General features: G+C 43.1%; 1 protein-coding gene across 5 annotated transcripts in view; it reads left to right on the forward strand.

Moving 5' to 3' along the window:
- The window catches only part of MED26 (mediator complex subunit 26), a 93,239-nt gene extending 87,202 nt beyond the window's left edge, over positions 1-6,037 (forward strand). For all 5 annotated transcript variants that reach the window (XM_073559850.1, XM_073559851.1, XM_073559852.1 and 2 more), the window contains exon 3: positions 3,057-6,037. In XM_073559850.1, coding sequence (XP_073415951.1) covers positions 3,057-4,718 — 1,662 coding nt within the window. In that variant the 3' untranslated portion in view covers positions 4,719-6,037. The remainder of the gene's footprint in view (positions 1-3,056) is intronic.
- The last annotated feature ends 11,200 nt before the right edge of the window (positions 6,038-17,237 follow it).

Below are 17,237 nucleotides of genomic sequence, written 5' to 3' on the forward strand. Positions count from 1 at the left end.
AAGATTTAGCAGACTTGGTCACTTGATCCATACATCCTCACTGCATACTGGCCAGAATTCTGATCACCCCCTAAATTAATTTACAGTTATACTTGTTCACCTTGATATTGGTGTTAGGGAACCTGTCACCTGGTTTGGCCGATAACAATTTATGGCCACCACCTTTCTGATATACAGCATTGTGTAATGTTGTATATAAGCCCCCTACTCGACCTGAAAGAACTGAATACTCACCTGCGGGGCTGTCCAGTACGAGGGGTGTCGTTCTTCCTGGTCCAGCGTCTCCCATCTTCTTGTGATGCTGTCCTCCTGCTTGCTTCATGTGGATGACGCGTCCCTGCATCATTCACACAGTCTGCTCAGCATCACGCTCCTGCGCAGGCGTACTTATCTGCCTGCAGTACGCAGGTGTCGACAAAAGTCAACAGGGCAGAGAAGTACACCTGCACTGGATATAGAATTCTGTATATTAGCCCTGAAAGGTGATGGCCGTTTCTCATATCGGCCAAACCTGGTGACCGGTTCCCTTTAAAGGGTGCCTGTTAGACAATTCATGCTAACCAAACCGCAGCATCAATTACAGCCTGTTTGCTGGTTGCTTACATCATTTTCTGAAAATCGCTATTAGAGGTGATTTCATCAGTCTCTCCCTCACGACTCAAAATAAAAATAATAATCAAATGACCATAGCAGCTTAATAATAAATGCAGACTAATCCGCTTTTAATCACGGTAACAATTAGTGTATTTGCAAATTTTCTCTTCAGAGAGGAAGATGACTTGACCTCTAGCGCCACCTATTGAAAATGGCAATCATAAGTCAATATCAACCCTTTTACGAGCCTTATCACCTGACTTGCCATAAAAGCCAAAACCATGTGATAAACTTGGCACTCAACTTTGAAGATATGAAGTAAATTTAATGCAGAGTCCAGACGTTTCGGTCTAACAGTGACCTTCATCAGTGTACTGACAATAAAAAATGCAAACAAAATCAAAATAAAATTAATCATACCAATAAAGAACATAAATACAAAGTGTGTGGTCTTTTAAGTTATACAGAGGGTGACAGTTCCTCAAGACTTGCAACATTCTAGTGGAAAAACGATAAACATCCAATAATACTCCATGTTAATGTCAGGGTAACATGCATGATTATAAGAAGGGAGTAGTAAGGCAAAGGAACCTACCTACCTGACTGCTGTTTGGTGCAGTGTAATAATGAGGAAGAATAAGGTATAGGAGACCTAGTGGTACGAAGAGTAGTGAATGTAAAGCAGGGATGTCAAACTCAAATGCACAGAGGGCCAAAATGAAAGTTCAAACAAAGTTGCTGGCCAACCTGGATATGTATATAAGAATTAAATGGTCTACAATTGAGTAAGTCTTTCCTTCTCAAATATACAGGTTTAAGTTTCCATAAGAAAAAGATAAAGGGGTTGTCCCAATAAAAAAGTATACTTTAATAGATCTTAGAATAAAATAATGTAATAATATGCTGTAAAAGCAGTAAAAAGCATATAGCCCACTGGCTTAATTTTAAATATGTAATGAAAAAGGAAGAAGAAAACCTATAAAAATGCAGATAATGTATGGTGCAAGCAAGTGTTCCCAAACATAGTATGATACCCCCACAGTGAATTTGTCCACAGGAACCTCCACATGCACGGTTTGATGACCGAACTGTACCACACACCCCCACACACACACACACTGAAAAAAAAAATTCTCACCTCTGCCCATTTCCCCGCTGTTCAAGTCTCTTCATGGTGTCATATCAGCTAGGATGCAGACACAGTTGAAAGTGTGATACCGGGTGGGGGCCCATCTGCTTTGGAGACCCATCCGGCTTCCTACAACTCAACACCTGAATATAAATTAAATTGTTTCCTTTAGCTCAAAACAAGAAGTGATCTTGAAAGTGGAGAGGTAGGGGGAAAGTTCTTTAAGGGGGTATTCTCAAATTGTCATTGTGACACATCTGTCATTGTTCTGAGGTGTGCACTATTATCACTATTTACAGACAGGGAAAACAGCATTTTGAACTAGCACAGGGCTCAGGAAATTAAGAGCAGGGATTAGGAGGACTGCTCTGGAAACTGAATGGGGAGTGCGATAAGTGGTGGTTGATTTTGCAGGACTGAAAACAGGTCAGGAACTGAGAGGTGAACGAGATGAGCAGCTGACTTGTCTAAAGACGTTGGGATCATTCTTGGGAGTTAAATCCGCAGCCTGAAATGTAACTACTTCACATACTAGCCAAGATCTGGTGGTCAATCTCCTTAGAAACAAGCTGTATGCTATGTAAAATAAAAGCTCTGGAAAGCCAGTGGTGGGGGAAAAAAAGCAAGCTTGTAATTGAGTTGTTTTTGAAGTTGTTTAACTATAGTAATTTTAATAACTAGAATACATCTTTAAAGCTATGTTTACACATTGTGTTTTTGATGTGGTTTTTAATGCAAATTTTCTGCTGCATTTCACATTACCAGCAAAGTCTGAGATTTCAGAAATCTCATACACGCCTTGTTTTTTTTCCCTGACTGTTTTGCCAAAGAGCTGCGCTTTTTCAAAATGCAGCGTGTCCCTTCTTTCAGCGGTTTTGCAGCGTTTTTCACCCATTGAAAGCAATGAATGGTGCAAGAAAAGCAGGTATCAGGTTTTGCTGCGTTTTTGGTGTGAAAGTTCAATCAGATTATTTTTTTATGCACTAAACTTTATCAGCATGCACAAGAGATAAATATACCATGACAAAAACGTCACCAAAAAATCTCTGCATATACTCTGTAAAACCTGCTTTTTTGACGTTGCTTCTTTATTGGAAGAACGCATAAAAGATGCAGTGTGTGAACATATTCTTTTGGTACACTTGAATGTCCATACAATCTGAACAGTAGTCATTGGGACTCAACTGAGCTACCACATATGCACCCTGTACCTTGTCACATTCAATTTCCGAATTGGTGTAAGACTTGTATGGGAGAGACGCATTAGAGGCTTTTCTGTTTAATGCAAATCAACATGGCAGGAAAGTCTAATTTGTATTTATTTATTACACAGGAAACAAGATTGGGAAAATTAATCAATGATGTTCGAAAAAAGACCAGCAATGAGGATCTAGCTAAACGTGCAAAGAAGCTTCTGCGTAGCTGGCAAAAGCTGATAGAGCCTGTGCAACAGAATGAACAATCAGCCAGGGGTACTCCAAACCCACCAGGTTCTGCCAATGGAGGTGGTACCCACAACTGTAAGGGAGAGTCAACACCAGCCGTACTTCTGAGTGGAAAACCTGTTCAAGACCTTAAAGTCCGGAATGATATCCAGAAGGTACATTCTCCCAAGGCTGAAAAGTTAGCTAATAGAAAGAGGAAGGGGGATCTTAGAGATGGTACCCAGGGGCCTGCTAACAAAGTGGCCAAAACAAGTCACGAACTGTTTCCTAATTCCTCACCTCTACCTACAAATGGCATCGGTGGCAGTCCCCCTGAAATCCAACTTAGTCCACTTGATGGAAACACACAGACTAACCGACAAGATACTGAGAATGATAAGCATGGTAAAATCCCTGTAAATGCTGTCCGGCCTCATACAAACTCTCCTGGACTTGTAAAACACCCAAGCACTTCCTCTTTGTTAAAAGTGGCCGTCCTGCAGCAACACAGTGCGGCACTAGAAGATGCTCATTCTCATCAACCACGTAGTCCTCGCTGTTCCTCTTTCAGCCCTCGTGGTACTAGAGCAGAGCTAGTGCCCCGGCAGCACACCACATATGCACCAAAGGGTTCTGCGCCAAGCCCCTCTCAAAGGCTGCCTGGTGTGGACACTGCACATACACCTTCTTATCAATCCCCTGGGCACCCTGCTACACTTCCTGCCATTACAAAAAGACTTGAGTCTCCCAGAAGAGAAATGGCTGTCTCTTCACCTCACGGGTCAGTGGAGCAACCACTCCATGGTGACTGGCACAACCAGCAGTCTCCCAGGATAGCTCAACAGCACACACCACGGAGTAGTCAGTCACACGTGGACCTTCAAACACCGCGCACTGGCTTGTCACCGGAGCCCTCCAAAATAGACAGCGACGATGCTGCTTCAGGCTCAGACAGTCGAAAGAAAAAGAAATCCCGTAATTGGGGTGAACAAGAAGGGTATTCTACAGATGGCAAACACACACGAGTTAAAAAGGATCGAAAATTAAAATTTGATTTTATGACTGGGCAAATAAAACCTTTGACACACAAAGATCCAACTCAGAATGAGAGTTCAGCCCCCTCAGAACAGCACAGGACTGAGACAGACAAACAGGACCCCAAATTTGGTCTGCCAAGTCCTTTTGAGCAGACAAACTGGAAGGAATTGTCTCGAAATGAGATCATCCAGTCCTATCTCAACCGGCAGAGCAGCTTGTTGTCTTCCTCTGGTGTACATACGCAGAGTGCACATTATTATATGTCTGAATATTTAAAACAGGAGGAATGCACTAAGCGAGAAGCTAGAAAAACTCATGTTTTAGTGCCACTTGCCCTCCCTAGTGACCTGCCTGGGAAAACCAGGGAAGTAATTAGTGCTGACTTAGAAAGACTACATGAACAACATTGGCCTGGCGTCAATGGCTGTCACGATACACAGGGCAATTGGTATGATTGGACGCAGTGCATCTCCTTGGATCCTCATGGTGATGATGGTAGATTAAACATCTTGCCTTATGTCTGCCTAGACTGACCACCAGTTGCGAATCTGCTTTCTCATATCTGCAGTTTTCACTGCAAACCATGGGTCGTTTGCCGACCACTGCTCTATACGGAAGATTTACATGAGAGGAATTCCCTGTGTCAGGGGATGTGGAGTGTGGGGTTGTAGAGCACCTGGAAGAGGAGAAGCTTTGTGTCCACTACATCCTGGGAATTGCATTCCCTGCCGGAGCTCCACCTACGTCTGCGACACCCGTTCTTTTGTGCTAAATGCTGCTACCGGTTTACTAAAAGGATTCGGAAGGGGGTTCGGAAATGCAATGGAAGGGTGTGCAAGGGGGCTAAGTTTGGAGTTTTAAAACTCCTATAGCGAGTCGGCTGTAATAAAAAAGAAAAATATGTGAAAAATTTAAGTGTTAAGTTCAAATCTACCCTTTCAAATGCAAAAAAAAGAATTTTCCGGTACCTGATCAAGGGCTGGAATAAAACAAAAAATATATATATATATGAGACAGGTACCTAAACCTTATGTGAAAGAGGATTTAATTAAGTTGAGAATAAGTTACCATAACAGAGTATGCATTTATTTATTTGAACTTTTTTTTGTAAATTTTTTTTCTTCAGATTTTATTTCAATTTGAAAAAATTGACAAAGCGTCCCAAGTAGAGGCGCAAACGCAAGTGTTCAGTTCCAAGCATCACAACTGGTCCCTTGTGTCGTGGGCAGGGGAAGAATCTTAAAATCATTCATTCCCCCCTCCCCATTAGGTTTTTTTTTATATTTTCCTTTTTAAAAATGATTTGTATTAATCTCACAGCCTCTGTATTTGTGATTGACCGATCCCTAAGCTGCTGCTATTCACTGTTTAGAAGCCCAATACTGACTCAAAATTTGGTATTGACTCTTGTTTTAAAAGCACATTTTATTACTTTAGTTTCAGTGTTTTCAAGTCCTTTCCTCTGTCACGTCAGTTTTTCAAATGACCCTCACCTCCAAATCTTCAAGGTGATGGACGGTGCTAACAGCTTCTAAATTGTCTTGACACAATGCAAAGAAGGCTGGTTTGTATGCTAGGAAGGCAAAAAACAAACCTTAAAACTACTTGCTATCATTCCTTTTAGATGTAATCTGCCTTATGGGATCTTCATCATAAACATGTTTTTTTTTTTTCTCCCCCTTTTTTTTTTTCCAAAAAATAAAACTAAAAAAACAAAAGCCTTAGTTGAATGTACAGTAAGACTTCTGTATTTCTGATATGCAGAAGAGGGCAAATTTGCTAACTTTGGTCCTATCAGTGGACAAATTGTGATATAAATGTGGAAACCATAATAAAAAAAATACAAATTGTGTATAGTTTGGCCTTATTTAAGAGGGACCTGGAAATCCTAAAATGGACATTTGGATCCTACATGTTGCTTTTCTGTGAAAAAAAAAAAAAAAAACAGTGGTTACCAAAAACAAATACTAAAGACTGTCAAATGCAGACACTTACTTGCAGAAGAATGTTAGTTTTTACTGTGCAAAAACAGTACTTTTGTGGTAAGAAAGATTTGATGTGAACGGGCCATAATTGAACAGGTTTGATCTTTGTAGATGGGTATCTTTTTTTATGATCACATGAAAAACATTTATCTTGAAGGCCAGGTGTTTTAAATGCTGTATTTTTCTGACATCAGATCCTATTCTTATGAATTTAAAGGGGTTGCCCTAAACTAACAAAGAATTTCTTGCTATATACATTTGTATGAAATCCTGATTTCCTATTCATTTGCTGGTTTGTCACACTTAAAGGTTTCAGATCACCAAGCAAATTTAAGTATTAGACAAAGATAACACAAAAAAACAAATGCAGTTTCTAAAGGAAGGTTTTTAATCTAAACCTACAGGGCCCTGTATTCAAAAAAAATAAATAAATGCCCCTACCCCCCCTCACATAATTAAAACATAAATTAACTGTGGTTTATCACATCTTTTTTAGGAAGCAGAGTTCAAATTCCCTAGTCACACCCCAGCCTGATTTCTGCCACACCTGTTCTCAATCAAGAAATTGCTTAAATATGATCTGCCAAGAAATTCTTGAACAAATGAGAATCAGTGTCACGTACCCCTGTCTCAGCGTGTGACTTGGGGTGGTGCCTGCAATGGTTAATCTATCTCCTCTCAGTCCAGCCTTCAACCTCTGTCCTGTGTTGCAATAGGAGCATAAATCACACCCCCGACACACTCTCTTCATATACGCTGCTACCACTCACCGAACACACTGGTGATGAGTCGCGGAAATTAAACTTCTATATGTCAATCACCAGGATCACACACTCTGAGGCTATGGATTCTTTAGAGCATACAAGGTTCAAATTTATTAAAGTTTTAAGCTTTAATAGAAAAGGTACAGTGCTTACAATAAAAGGATATAAAAATATGGAAATAAAAAGTGACATACAATTAGGCAAAACAATTATAAAAATAAAAGGGGGAAAATGTGCAGAAATATCTAAACTATGCAGTCTGGTATTCTGTTCCCTGAGGGAGGGAGAAATATGAAATGGATCACATCAGCTTGGCTGCCCTCATCTGTGAACAACTTTTGTGTATGGGCCTAATTTATAGGGTTTAGCCTGCAGATCAGATTTCTAGACCAGCCTCTCATGTTAATATTCTAATTGCTGGTTTGTAACTGGACCATGGCTACTTTACCATTGAATACATTATTTTTCTAACGGTTCTTGTCTTAGCTTTTCTTTCCCATAGTGAATAGAAATTGTCAGGCTGCAAATATGTCCCATTTGGCATCTGCCCTCAAGGCATCAAAGGTGTGAAATGCCCCTATTCTTTGTTTGCAGGAAGGCCCCCCTGGTGTCAGAGACCAGGAAAGACAGCATAGGTTATCCTGAGAAAAGGCAATCACCTCTGAGACCTGCCACCTAAGGACAGATGCTAGTTACCTGCAGGCCATACATTGCCTACAAATACATATTTCTACTACACCTCCCTCCTTATGAACGTGCATGGGTGGGGCTGACTTACAGGTCATCTCCCGAGTGCGTATCTGATTCCACCTCGCCTTGGCGAGATAAGCCGTCAGCGTTGCCTTGATTGATTCCTTTCTTATGTTTAAATGTAAAATAATATTGCTGTAACATCAGGCTCGATCTAAGCAATTTCCCATTGTCCCCAACTGCTCTGAGCCAACTCAGTGAGCTATGGTCTGTTATCACGGTGAAGTTGCTAAGTGAGTCCTCCCAGGCTTCCCTGTCAAGTCTTCTGTGAACTCGCTGAGCACCCCCATCAGCTAAGACCTCTGACTGTGGGATAGCTCAGGGTTAAACTCTGCTGACTCCATATACTGAGTCCCAGACCCACATCTAGTAACAATCAGCCTCTCCCCCTCTTCAGGCATGCTACAGACAGGTAAGACACAGGTCTCCCTGTAGTGATGAGCCTTCAACATACAGTGGGGAAAAAAGTATTTAGTCAGCCACCAATTGTGCAAGTTCTCCCACTTAAAAGATGAGAGAGGCCTGTAATTGACATCATAGGTAGACCACAACTGAGAGTCAAAATGAGAAAAGAAATCCAGAAAATCACTGCCTGATTTGGCAAGATTTATTTTTCAAATTATGGTGGAAAATAAGTATTTGGTCACCTAAAAACATGCAAGATTTCTGGCTCTCACAGACCAGTAACATCTTTAAAAGGCTCCTCTGTCCTCCACTCATTACATGTAGTAATGGCACCTGTTTGAACTTATCAGTATAAAAGACACCTGTCCACAACCTCAAACAGTCACACTCTAAACTCCACTTTGGTGAAGACCAAAGTGCTGTCGCAGGACAACAGAAACAAAATTGTAGCCCTTCACCAGGCTGCGAAAACTGAATCTGCAATAGGCAAGCAGCTTGGTGTGATGAAATCAACTGTGGGAGCAATAATAAGAAAATGGAAGACATACAAGACCATTGATGATCTCCCTCGATCTGGGACTCCACGCCAGAGCTCACCCTGTGGGGTCAAAATGATCATAAGAACAGTGAGCAGGAATCCCAGAACCACATAGGGGACCTAGTGAATGACCTGTATAGAGCTGGGACCACTGTAACAAAGGCTACCATCAGTAACACACTCCGCTGCCAGGGACTCAGATCCTGCAGTGCCAGATGTAACCCTCTGCTTAAGACAGTACATGTCTGGTCCCGTCTGAAGTTTTGCTAGAGAGCATTTTGATTATCCAGATGAGTATTGTGAGAATGTCATATGGTCTGATGAAACTAAAGTAGAACTGTTTGGTAGAAACAAACCTCGTCGTGCTTGGAGGAGACAGAATGCTGAGTTGCATCCAAAGAATACATCTCTACTGTGAAGCATGGGGGTGGCAACATCATGCTTTGGGGCTATTTCTCTGCAAAGGGACCAGGACGACTGATTCATGTACATGAAAGAATGAATGGAGCCATGTATTGTGAGATTGAGTGTAAACCTCCTTCCATCAGCAAGGGCATTGAAGATGAAACGTGGATGGGTCTTTCAGCATTATAATGATCCCAAGCACACCACAAGGGCAATAAAGGAGTGGCTTCGTAAGAAATACATGAAGGTCCTGGAGAGGCCTAGCCAGTCTCAAGATCTCAACCCCATAGGAAACCTTTGGAGAGATTTGAAAGTCTGTGTTGGCCAGCGACAGGCCCAAAACTTCACTGCTCTAGAGGTGCTCTGCATGGAAGAATGGGCCAACATACCACCAACAGTGTGTGCCAACCTTGTGTAGACTTACAGAAAACGTTTGACCTCTGTCATTGCCAACAAAGGATATATAACAAAATATTGAGATGAGCGTTTGTTAATTACCAAATACTTATTTTACACCATAATTTGAAAAATAAATCTTGCCAGATCAGACAAGGTGATTTTCTGGATTTGTTTTCTCATTTTAACTCTCATAGTTGTCATCTACCTATGATGTCAATTACATGCCTCTTTCATCTTTGTAAGTGGGAGAACTTGCACAATTGGTGACTAAATACTTTTTTTCCCCACTGTATTTGCATGGAATACTTTCTGACACTTTGCATGTTCATCTATGTTCACCACATAATTAATATCATTTAGCCTGCTGTAGTTTTGGGGTCACCCTCCCGACAGTCCTTAATCAAGTCAAGTGGCCCCCCTGACCCTCCTCCCATAAACCAGTTCAAAGGGGGAGAATCCTGTAGACGCCTGGGGTACCTTTCTGTACTCAAACAGATGAGTGAGGTACCGCTCCCAGTCTCTTCCTTCAGTCTCCACTAGCATTTTGAACATTTGTTTTAATGTCCCGATAAAACACTCAAGAGTCCGTTGATTTGGGGATGATAGACGCTGGCCAAAAAATGCTGCACTTGTATGATGATAGACGCTGGCCAAAAAATGCTGCACTTGTATTTTTTTTTTTGCAGAGGGTTTCCATCAGATTGGACATAAATTGGGTTCCTTGATTGGTTAACATTTCCCTGAGGAAACCCACACAAGAGAAAACAGTCAGTAAAGCATCCGCCACTTTGCTCAGATGGAGGACAGTGCCACAGCTTCTGGATATCGTGTACCATAGTCCACCACGGTGAGGATGAACTTTTTGCCAGAGCTGCTAAGTATTGCAAGTGACCCTATGATATCCACAGCCATATCCACAGCCACTCGCTGGAAAGGCTCATCGATCACTGGCAGTGGTTTCAATGGGGCTTTCTGTATATTCCCAGACTTTCCAACTCTCTGACAAACTACACATGATCGACAGTAATTGGCAATATCTGTCCCCGGCCAATAAAAGTTGTGGCAGGCGCGCTTTAGTCTTTTGTATTCCAAGCTGTCCAGCCAGAGGAATTTCATGAGCAGTTCTCAATAATTGTTCCCTAAATAGATAAGGAATGTTCACAGTCCCAAGGTTCTGTAATATCTGTGGGGAGAGTCTCTTTATACAGTCTGCCCTCCTCCCAGTATATTCTCCTGTTGTCAGAAGCAGTAGGGGGTTGTTCTGCAAGACATCTGAGCTTCTCCAGACTGATATCTGTCCCCATGACCTCCTGGAAGCTCTGTCAGTCTGTAGGCCCTGGCTTAGTGTGAATGCCAGTCTGTGGTCTGAAGCTGAGTCTTCACTGTCGGTTATCGGGGACCTTGCAGGGTCTGCCATACGAGGAGGCTCCCGGGCCATAGTATGGCCCTTCTGTTCTGGCAGTTCTATTTGAGGCTCCTCTAATCTCTGGGGATGTGTCTGAGCTGCAGCCTGACTCTGGGTCACAGCTGCCACACACGTACATTCCTGTGCATTGGTACATTTTCCCTCACGGGATCTCCGGTGGGTCACTTCCACCACTGTAGCATTTACCTTGCAAGGGAGGGATATAGTGGGACACTATCCTCCCTAAGACTGCCTTTCAAAACATTGATGGGAATAGCCTCTGATACTCCCACCTCTGTCCTTTCCCTGCTCCCCAGTCCAGGAATACATGGGCATGGCAGGGCTGACCCCTCCAGTCCCGTTTATAGACCCTTTCCAGGTATATCTGCAGGGTTTACCATTTATGGACACACTAGAGTTATCTCTGGTCCAGTGTCCCTGAGGCCAACGGTGACTTTGCCAACAGTGACAGATTGACTGACTTCTCATTGGTCCTCATATCAGAGCCGGCCACAAAGAGGACAGAAGGTGGGGACCCAGACAGCTTTGAGTTTGTATTTGGGCATTTCTCCCTATCAGGGAGACTGCGCTAACATGTCCCACTTTGTTGCAGAAGCATCGGTGTGCATTGCCTAAAGAATGTCTAGTCCCTGGGACCCCATAGGAGGTGGACTTGGACAGCACTGGTGATCGGCCGGCAGAGGGAGAAGAGTCCCAGTTTGGCTTACCTCCCAGCAAAATCCCGATGGCTTCCGCACCTCAGGCATCCTGTTAGCCACATAACAGTCAGCAATCTGTGCAGTTTGTGGCTTTCAATCACACACAAATTGTTGTACATCCGTGGGGCACATATGAAGAAATTGATCCTTGATGATAAGATCCGTTAAGTCCTCAAAACTCTTAACAGAAAGTCCCCTGATCCATTGGTGGAATGTGGTCCTCAAGGTGTTCATGACATCCGCATAGCTGTCAGTTGAGCCATGTTGTAGGTTCCGGAACTTACTCCAATACACTTCTGGGGTTAAGTTGTATTTCCTGATCAGTGCCTCTTTTATTGCCTCATAGTTCCCATCTAGCTCTGGTGGGATGTCAGCAAAAACTTCCAGGACTTTGCCTCTCAACCCTGGAGTTAGATACTATGCCCACTGCTCATGGGGTAGATGGTATTGCCTGCAAGTTTTTTCAAACTCCGAAGAAAAGTATCTAAGTCCGTATCCTTCTCCATCACAGGGAAGTTTTACAAACGTGGTCTCCTTGGATTTATGTCCTGGGAGGGGGTTAGCTGAGAACGCTTACCCCTCTCTATTTGAGCCATCTGAAGCTTGAAAGCTCTCTCCTCCCTATCCCGGCGTTCTGCAGCCTCGGTACAGTAGAATAAGCTGCAGGTGCAGATTAAGATCACTTGTTCCCAGCTGTTGTAAGGCCATTTGTAAAGTCCATAGGCTCCTCAGCACTGGCATTACAGGCACCTCCACCAGGTATCTCTGGTGCAAAAGCTGGCATTGCTGGGTCTCTCCGAGGTGAACTCTCTCCTTTGCCAGGTGCTTCTGTATTTTGTTCTATGTCCTGCTTGACTAAGTCGCGTATCAGCATTTCGTTGGGTTTGTCGGCTGTCTCTATTCCTCTCTTCACAAAGGTTGATCGGAGCCTCTTTGCTCTGCTTCTTGTACAGGCCTGCCATATCAATGAGCAGCCTTTTGCCAAAAAAAAGAAAAAACGGGGAAGGGAAACTGTTTGAAAGTATGTCTACACCCTGAGTTGAACCTTGTAGAATTGGTTCACTCCTTGCAAGGATACCAATTCCTTAGTACAGGGAGTAATTGCTTACACCATGCACTAATGCTCTAATAGAAATAAATTCTATCCCACTGCTCTGCCACCAATTTGTCACATACCCGCTTCTCAGCTTGTGACTTGGGGTTGTGCCTGCAAGGGTTAATGTATCTCCTCTCAGTTCAGCCTTTAACCTCTGTCCTATGTTGCAATAAGAGCATAAGTCACACCCCGACACAGACCACGCACTCCCGCTTCATACACGGTGCCACCACTCACCGAACACACGGGTGATGAGTCCAGGGAATACTTTTACTATATGCCAATCACCAGGATCACACACTCTAAGGCTATGGATTCTTTAGAGTATACAAGGTTCAAACTTATTAAAGTTTTAAGCTTTAATAGAAAAGGTACAGTGCTTACAATAAAAGGATATAAAAATATGGAAATAAAATGACATGCAATTAGGCAAAACAATTATAAAAATAAAAGGGGGAAAACTTACAGAAATATTTAAAACCTTGCTGTCTGGTATTCTGTTCCCTGAGGGAGGGAGGAATATGAAATGGATCACATCAGCTTGGCTGCCCTCATTTGTGAACCACTTTCTTTGTGTCATGATCCCAGTGCAGGTTTTTGAGCTGCACGCCAGGGGTTAATGTCTGGAGCTCGGTGCAGGTTTTGACCTGCACACCTTGGGTTAATGATTGTGGCCTCTCTGGTTCTGGGAGAGCTTCTTAAACCCCTGGAAAGCTCCAATCCCTGTCAGTTATACTTTTGTCTTTGGCCTAGTGTGCTGACCTCTGTGTGCCTGTTCGTTGTTATAGCTTGTTTATATGATTCTGACCCAGTTCTGTTTCCCGCTGTGAGTTTGCCTGTTGATTTTGTACTGCGCTATCCTCTCTGTGTATGACTCATTGCCTGTGATCTGACTACTCTCTGCTCGCCCCTCTTGTACCTTGCAGCTATCTCTGTGTGTGACTCATTGGCTACGTCCTGACTATCCTCCCTGTCTATGCCCCCTGATAACTTTGTCTCGCAGTTACCCTGCTAGGAGTTATCTTGCAGCTCCTAGCTCGAGTTTAGGCCACGCCCCTAGCAGTCACGTGCTTCAGGTCCTGCGGCTCTGAAGTACGCATCTACTCGGCTGCTGCCCGCTCCACAGGTATCTTTGACCACAGTTCGCTTTACTCAGGACACGCGCACTGGCTCAGTGAGCAAGTTTAGTGCGGTGTTCCTGACACTTTGTGTATGGGCCTAATTTTTAGGGTTTAGCCTGCAGATCAGATTTCTAGAACAGCCTCTCATGTTAATATTCTAATTCCTGGTTTGTGACTGGACCATGGCTACTTTACCAATGAATACATTCTTTTTCTAAAGGTTCTTGTCTTAGCTTTTCTTTCCCATAGGAAATGGAAATTGTCAGGCTGCAAATAGGTGCCATTTGGCATCTGCCCTCAAGGCATCAGAGGTGTGAAATGTCCCAATTGTGTGTTTGCAGGAAGTCCCCCTGGTGTCAGAGACCAGGAAACTGCCTTTTCTCAGGATAACATATGCTATCACCTCTGTTAGACCTGCCACCTAAAGGGCCTGTCACACTAAGCGATAGCGCTAGCAATATCGCTATAACTTGTGACGTTATAGCGATATTGCTAGCGACATCGCTGTGTCTGATACCTACGACCTGCTCCCCCGCTGGTTATCGTTGATCGCGTGAGAACGTCCTGGACCGCTTCTCGTCAGCTTCCTGCGGCGCTTCCTGTGGAGAGACGAGCGTGGAGCCGGGCGGGAGGACGTCAGGATCGCCTAGTGTGACAGGTAAGTAGCGACCCCATCCCCAGCGATGTCGCTGGTGAGATCTGCCTGTGTGGCAGCTCACTAGCAACCACTTAGCGATGTACCAGCGATCCTGACTGCGTCATATCGCTGGTCGGGATCGCTGGTACATCGCTAAGTGTGACAGTACCTTTATCTACGACCCGCTCCCCCGCTGGTTATCGCTGATCGCGCGAGAACGTTCAGAACCGCTTCTCGTCGTCAGCTTCCTGCGGCTCTTCCTGTGGAGAGACGAGCGTGGAGCCAGGCGGCAGGACGCAGGATCGCCTAGTGTGACAGGTAAGTAGCGACCCCCGTCCCCAGCGATGTCGCTGGTGAGATCTGCCTGTGTGGCAGCTCACTAGCGACCACTTAGCGATGTACCAGCGATCCTGACCGCGTCATATCGCTGGTCGGGATCACTGGTAAATCGCTACGTGTGACAGTACCTTAAGGACAGATGCTAGTTAACTGCTGGCCATAAATTGCCTACAAATACATATTTCTACTACACAAAGTAATTGAGTTCTAACTAGAGTTGAGCGACTTTGGTCGGATCGGGTTTCGTGAAACCCGAATGAAACAAAATAAGTTTCAGATGAAACTCGTCCGACTAGAGCAAAAAAAGTCGGAGTTGCATTGGGGTCGGGTTTCGGACGAAACTCCGACTTTGTTTTGCTCTAGTCGGACGAGTTTCATCTGAAACTTATTTTGTTTCATTCAGGTTTCACGAAACCCGATCCGACCAAAGTCGCTCAACTCTAGCTCTAACTTCTGGAGAAGGTTATTAAGCCATTTTTCAAGCTTTGGGACTCCAGTGAGCCACAGTGAGAGCCATTATCCATAAATGGCAAAAACATGGAACAGTGGTGAACCTTCCCAGAAGTGGCTGGCCGACCAAAATTACCCCAAGAGTGTTGACGAGACAAAAGTTGAACTTTACGGAAGGTGTAAGTTTTTATTACATCTGGCATAGAACTAACATAGCATTTCAGAAAAGGAACATCATACTAACAGTAAAATGTGGTGGTAGGGTGATGGCCTGGGGATACTTTTTGTTTTGCTATTTCTGAAACTTGACTTGCTGTGATAAATGGAATCATGAATTCTGCTTTTTGCCAAAAATCCTGAAGGATGTCTGGCCATCAGTTTGTGACCACAAGCTGAGGCGCACTTTGATTATGCAGCAGGACAATGATCCAAAACACACCAGCAAATACTCCTCTGAATGGCTTAAGAAAAACAAAATTAAGACTTTGGAGTGGCCTTGTCAAAGTTCTGACCTTAATCCTATTGATATGCTTGGAAACCCTCCAATATGGCTGAATTACAATTTTGCTAACATAAGTGAGCAAAAATTCCTCACGTGTTGTAAAAGACTTATTGCCTGTTATCGCAAATGCTTGATTGCAGTTGTTGCTGCTAAGGGTGGCCCAACCATTTATTAGGTTTAGGGGGCAATCACTTTTTCCACACAGGGCCCTGTAGGTTTTGAGTTTTTTTTTCTCTTAATAAAGACGTTCATTTAAAAACTGCATTTTGTGTTTACTTGTGTTATCTTTGTCTAACATTTAAAAAAATTTTGTGAGCTGAAATATTTAAGTGTGACAAACATGCAAAAGAATACGAAATCAGGAAGGGGCAAACACTTATTCACACAACTGAATCTTATGTAATCCCTTCTGACCACTGAGATATCTCGGGCCTGTAAAAAGACCTAAGCGAATAGTATCAGTCAACAAGTGAAAATATAGCAGCTGTGCATTATAGCTGACACCCTACTGCATCAGTTATGATCGGTGTTGGGTACCAACAATGGTCGTTTAACCCCTTAGATTTTGCTGCCAATAGTGAGTACAGCATCAAGATTGCTGTGTGGGGGGCGCTTTTTAACCTCAATGGTTGAAATGGCCAAATAGCCTAAGAGTATGCCAGCTATGGTGATTTGATTAGATGGCAACATTTAAGTGGTGAAAATTACATTTTTCATTCCTGTTATGGCACTTTGCATTAATTCTTGAAAAGCACCGATAGGGTTAATAAACTACCTGACAGCAGTTTTAAATATGTTGAGCTGTGCTGTTTTTAAAATTGGAGAGACAAAAAGCGTAAATGGGGTCTTACCTGGTAACCAAGTGGTATGAAATATTAAAGGTGTGCTACCCTGATAGGGTTGTGACAGTCACAGCTCCTATAGAAGCATGTGAGGGTGGCACAATAGGACCACCAATGAGATATTTTGAAATAAATGAATACGATGGTTGAGTCCACTCTACCCAAGGGTCAAAGGTATTATCACACAAGAAGGTGAAGCATGAATGTGGTCTGTTAGCACGTGTCAAGGTTTTCAAACCTCTTCATCAGATCAAACAAAAACCTTGAAACGCGTTGATGTAAACTGCATTCATGCTTCACCTTCATGTGTGATCGTACCTCTGAACCACCCTAGTCCTCATTTATTGCAACATTTTTAAAATATTACTTGGTGACCTACGTAGTGGGACACTGCCCCCCCCCCCCAAGTCACTTCAAAACTGAATAGGTCCCTAACAAAATAAGTTCTGTAAACTTCCTTGAAAAAAATGTATAATTGTTGCTACACGTTAGCTTCTAACATCTTAAAAAAAATAAAAGAACCTTTTACAAATGCTTCTGATATAAAGGTGAGATGAGGGAAATGTTATTTATAATTTTGTATCTGTCCTGATTTAAGGGATAATCATTCAGAGTTTGAAAGTTACTAACTTTTTGACATTGTCAAATTTCTGATATTTTCATAAATAAATGCAAAACATTTACTTAAGTTTACA

Source organism: Dendrobates tinctorius, unplaced genomic scaffold (genome assembly GCF_039654945.1).
Source record: "Dendrobates tinctorius isolate UK_male_01 unplaced genomic scaffold, ASM3965494v1 ptg000276l, whole genome shotgun sequence".
Classification (NCBI taxonomy): domain Eukaryota; kingdom Metazoa; phylum Chordata; class Amphibia; order Anura; family Dendrobatidae; genus Dendrobates; species Dendrobates tinctorius.